The following is a 2,363-nucleotide window of genomic DNA, read 5'->3' as shown; positions in this document are numbered from 1 at the left end:
CTTTTCTGTATGAGGACTGATTCCATTAGTTGTTTTGATGTCGATGCTCTCAGACTGATTCATTTCTACTTCCCTCTGCTGAACGTATAGAAGCACATTTAGTTAAACTCCTAACAGCTGATCTGACAGGCTGGGATCTCTGCCGCACCGAGCGGAAACAGTTTTGGCTGCAGCAGCGGATCTTCGGCCACTGGGCTCCAGAACCATGGGGGAAGAAACTCGAGTTTGTCCAACAGCTACAGGAGGACTTAATAAATCATCGAGGAGTCGCAGAATAATCTGTCAGGAGAAATTTGGAGCTCGACTTTGAAGCACAAATTGAGATGACGTGCGTCAGCGGAGACGGAACCATGTGGGGTTTCCATGCAGGAAATCTGTGAGCAAAAAAAAATAAACTGCAATAAAACACCACAAATGTCAAATCCATTTATTCATGCAAATCATAAGGAAACAGAAAAATAATGTGCAGGAACTACAGGTGCCCAGAAATCCATTTTTACACACAAAACCCCCCAAAACACAACATGTCTAACAGTTACTGCACGCGGACGAAGCTACAGATGCACAGGAGGCCGAACCCAGCTGGAGGATGAGCGGAACCGGAGCTCGGAGGTTCTAACACCAGTTTAACATGAAGTTCTACAACCACAGCAGCAGCAGCAGCAGCAGCACGTTTACACCAGACTACGCACAGAAGCGGTTGAGTGTGTCTCCAGTCTTTGCTCTGCGTCCACTAACAGCCCAGTCCGCTCATCGACCCGATCCGGTCCAGTTTGAGCCCGAAGCAGCCCCGGTTCCACCCCCTCCGTGACCGCTCCGGCTCCGCTCTCTTCTGGTTGGCCAGCGCGCCCTTCAGCAGACGCAGCCACGGTGTGTCCGGCGCCGCGTCGGCCCACTTGGGCGGGTCGGCGGCCTTGGTGCCGGAGGAGAAGGTGGACTGCTCGTCGGCGGAGCTGCTGAGGAGGTTCTCCAGGTCGTCCAGGGTCAGCAGGTCGTTGTAGCGCTCCAGGAACTGCTCCATGAACTGCTCGGACCAACAAACACTGATTTAATAGTCGGGGAGTGGACGAGGAGTAACTCAATCAGAACAGCATTTCATTACTCTGCTCCTCCTGCTGCTCCCTCCCAGGCTTCCACTCTCACGGCCGCCTCGACTTCCTCCTCCCCTCTTTTTCCTTCATCTCCATTTGCCTCCCTCCTCCTCCCCTCACCTCCTTTTTACCTTCTCCTCTGCCTCCCTTCTCTTTTCTTCTCCCCCTTTGTCTCCCTCCTCCTGCCTTCTTCTTCATTCAACCTCCCTTCTCCCCCTTTCTCCTTCTTTGCCTCCCTTCTCCCCAACTTCTCTCTTCTTCCCTCACCTCCTTTTTACATCTCCTCCTCTGCTTCCCTTCTCCCCCTTTGCCTCCCCTCTACTCCTACTTCCACCCCCTTTCTGCTCCCTTCTTATCCCTCCTCCCCTCTCACTTTCCCACCTTCTTCTTTTATGCCTCCCTTCCCCCATCCTCCCTTCTCTTATCTCCCCCCTTTGCTGCTCTTCTTCACCTCCTTTCTTCCTTCTCTTCCTCCTCCATCATCCCTCCCTCCCTCCTCCTCCCCTCCTCACCTGTGCAGCATCAGGAGCGGGATGCAGAGCTCGCGCCTCGCAGACCTCCAGAGGAGCGAGGAGCAGCAGAGCGGCAGCGAGCAGCGCCGGACACAGCATGGCAGCAGGAGAACAGGACGGGCTCAGAGGGAAACTGGAAACTGCACCGATCCCAACGGCTCAGGTTCTGGTTCTGGTACTTCACACAAACACAGGCAGAGAAAAACCACAAGTTCTGACAAACCCGGAGCGTTAATTAGAGCCGTTCGACCACCGGGTCTCTGTAGGATCCACTCAGAACCGGTAAACACAGAGGAGGCGTCCAGATAATTGGAGGCTCTGAGATGTAAACGAGCAAATATCAGGATTATTATTTAAAGAGCAGAACTTTACGGTGCACCGAATAACGTTTAATAAACTCTAGTGTCACATGTTGCTCAGAAAAAAATAAATGACACAAGAAATGCAAAGTAGAACGAGTCTGGAACTCGTGTTCATTAAATATTTCAGCAGAAAATTAATAACTGTCAGTTCAGGGATTTAAAAAAAGTCATAATTTGAGAATATTTTAGGATTTTTTAATGTCACAATTACACACACATTAAAAAAATACACACCAAATGTCATTTCATGTCAGAATCTGAAATATTTTTTGATCCCTGAGAGCAAGTTGTTCCCAATTTAAATTAAAGCAGCACAAACATGAGTAGAAAAATAGAATAAAGTAGAAAATAAAGCTTAAAAGATCAAAAAATGCACATTGTAGTAGGAAATAAAAGTA

The 2,363-nt window shown here is 49.4% G+C and overlaps 1 protein-coding gene across 1 annotated transcript; it reads right to left on the bottom strand.

The window, feature by feature from the left end:
• Positions 1-412: 412 nt before the first annotated feature.
• nppcl (natriuretic peptide C-like) lies at positions 413-1,702 on the bottom strand. Its single transcript, XM_008298191.1, has 2 exons — positions 1,604-1,702; positions 413-1,024 (listed from the first exon to the last, which is right to left on the bottom strand). The coding sequence occupies exons 1-2, from the start codon at positions 1,700-1,702 to the stop codon at positions 734-736; spliced, it is 390 nt and encodes a 129-aa protein (XP_008296413.1). The 3' UTR covers positions 413-733.
• Positions 1,703-2,363: the final 661 nt, after the last annotated feature.

Source organism: Stegastes partitus, unplaced genomic scaffold (genome assembly GCF_000690725.1).
Source record: "Stegastes partitus isolate 25-593 unplaced genomic scaffold, Stegastes_partitus-1.0.2 Scaffold1292, whole genome shotgun sequence".
NCBI lineage: Eukaryota > Metazoa > Chordata > Actinopteri > Pomacentridae > Stegastes > Stegastes partitus.
The sequence above is the reverse complement of the archived record's forward strand: the minus strand, read 5'-3'. Positions and strand labels throughout refer to the sequence as shown.

Coding starts and splice junctions, on each gene's coding strand:
- nppcl (XM_008298191.1), bottom strand. CDS start 1,702: ATGCTGTGTCCGGCGCTGCTCGCTGCCGCTCTGCTGCTCCTCGCTCCT. Junction 1,025..1,603: donor CCGCTCCTGATGCTGCACAG/GTGAGGAGGGGA, acceptor TGGTCCGAGCAG/TTCATGGAGCAGTTCCTGGA.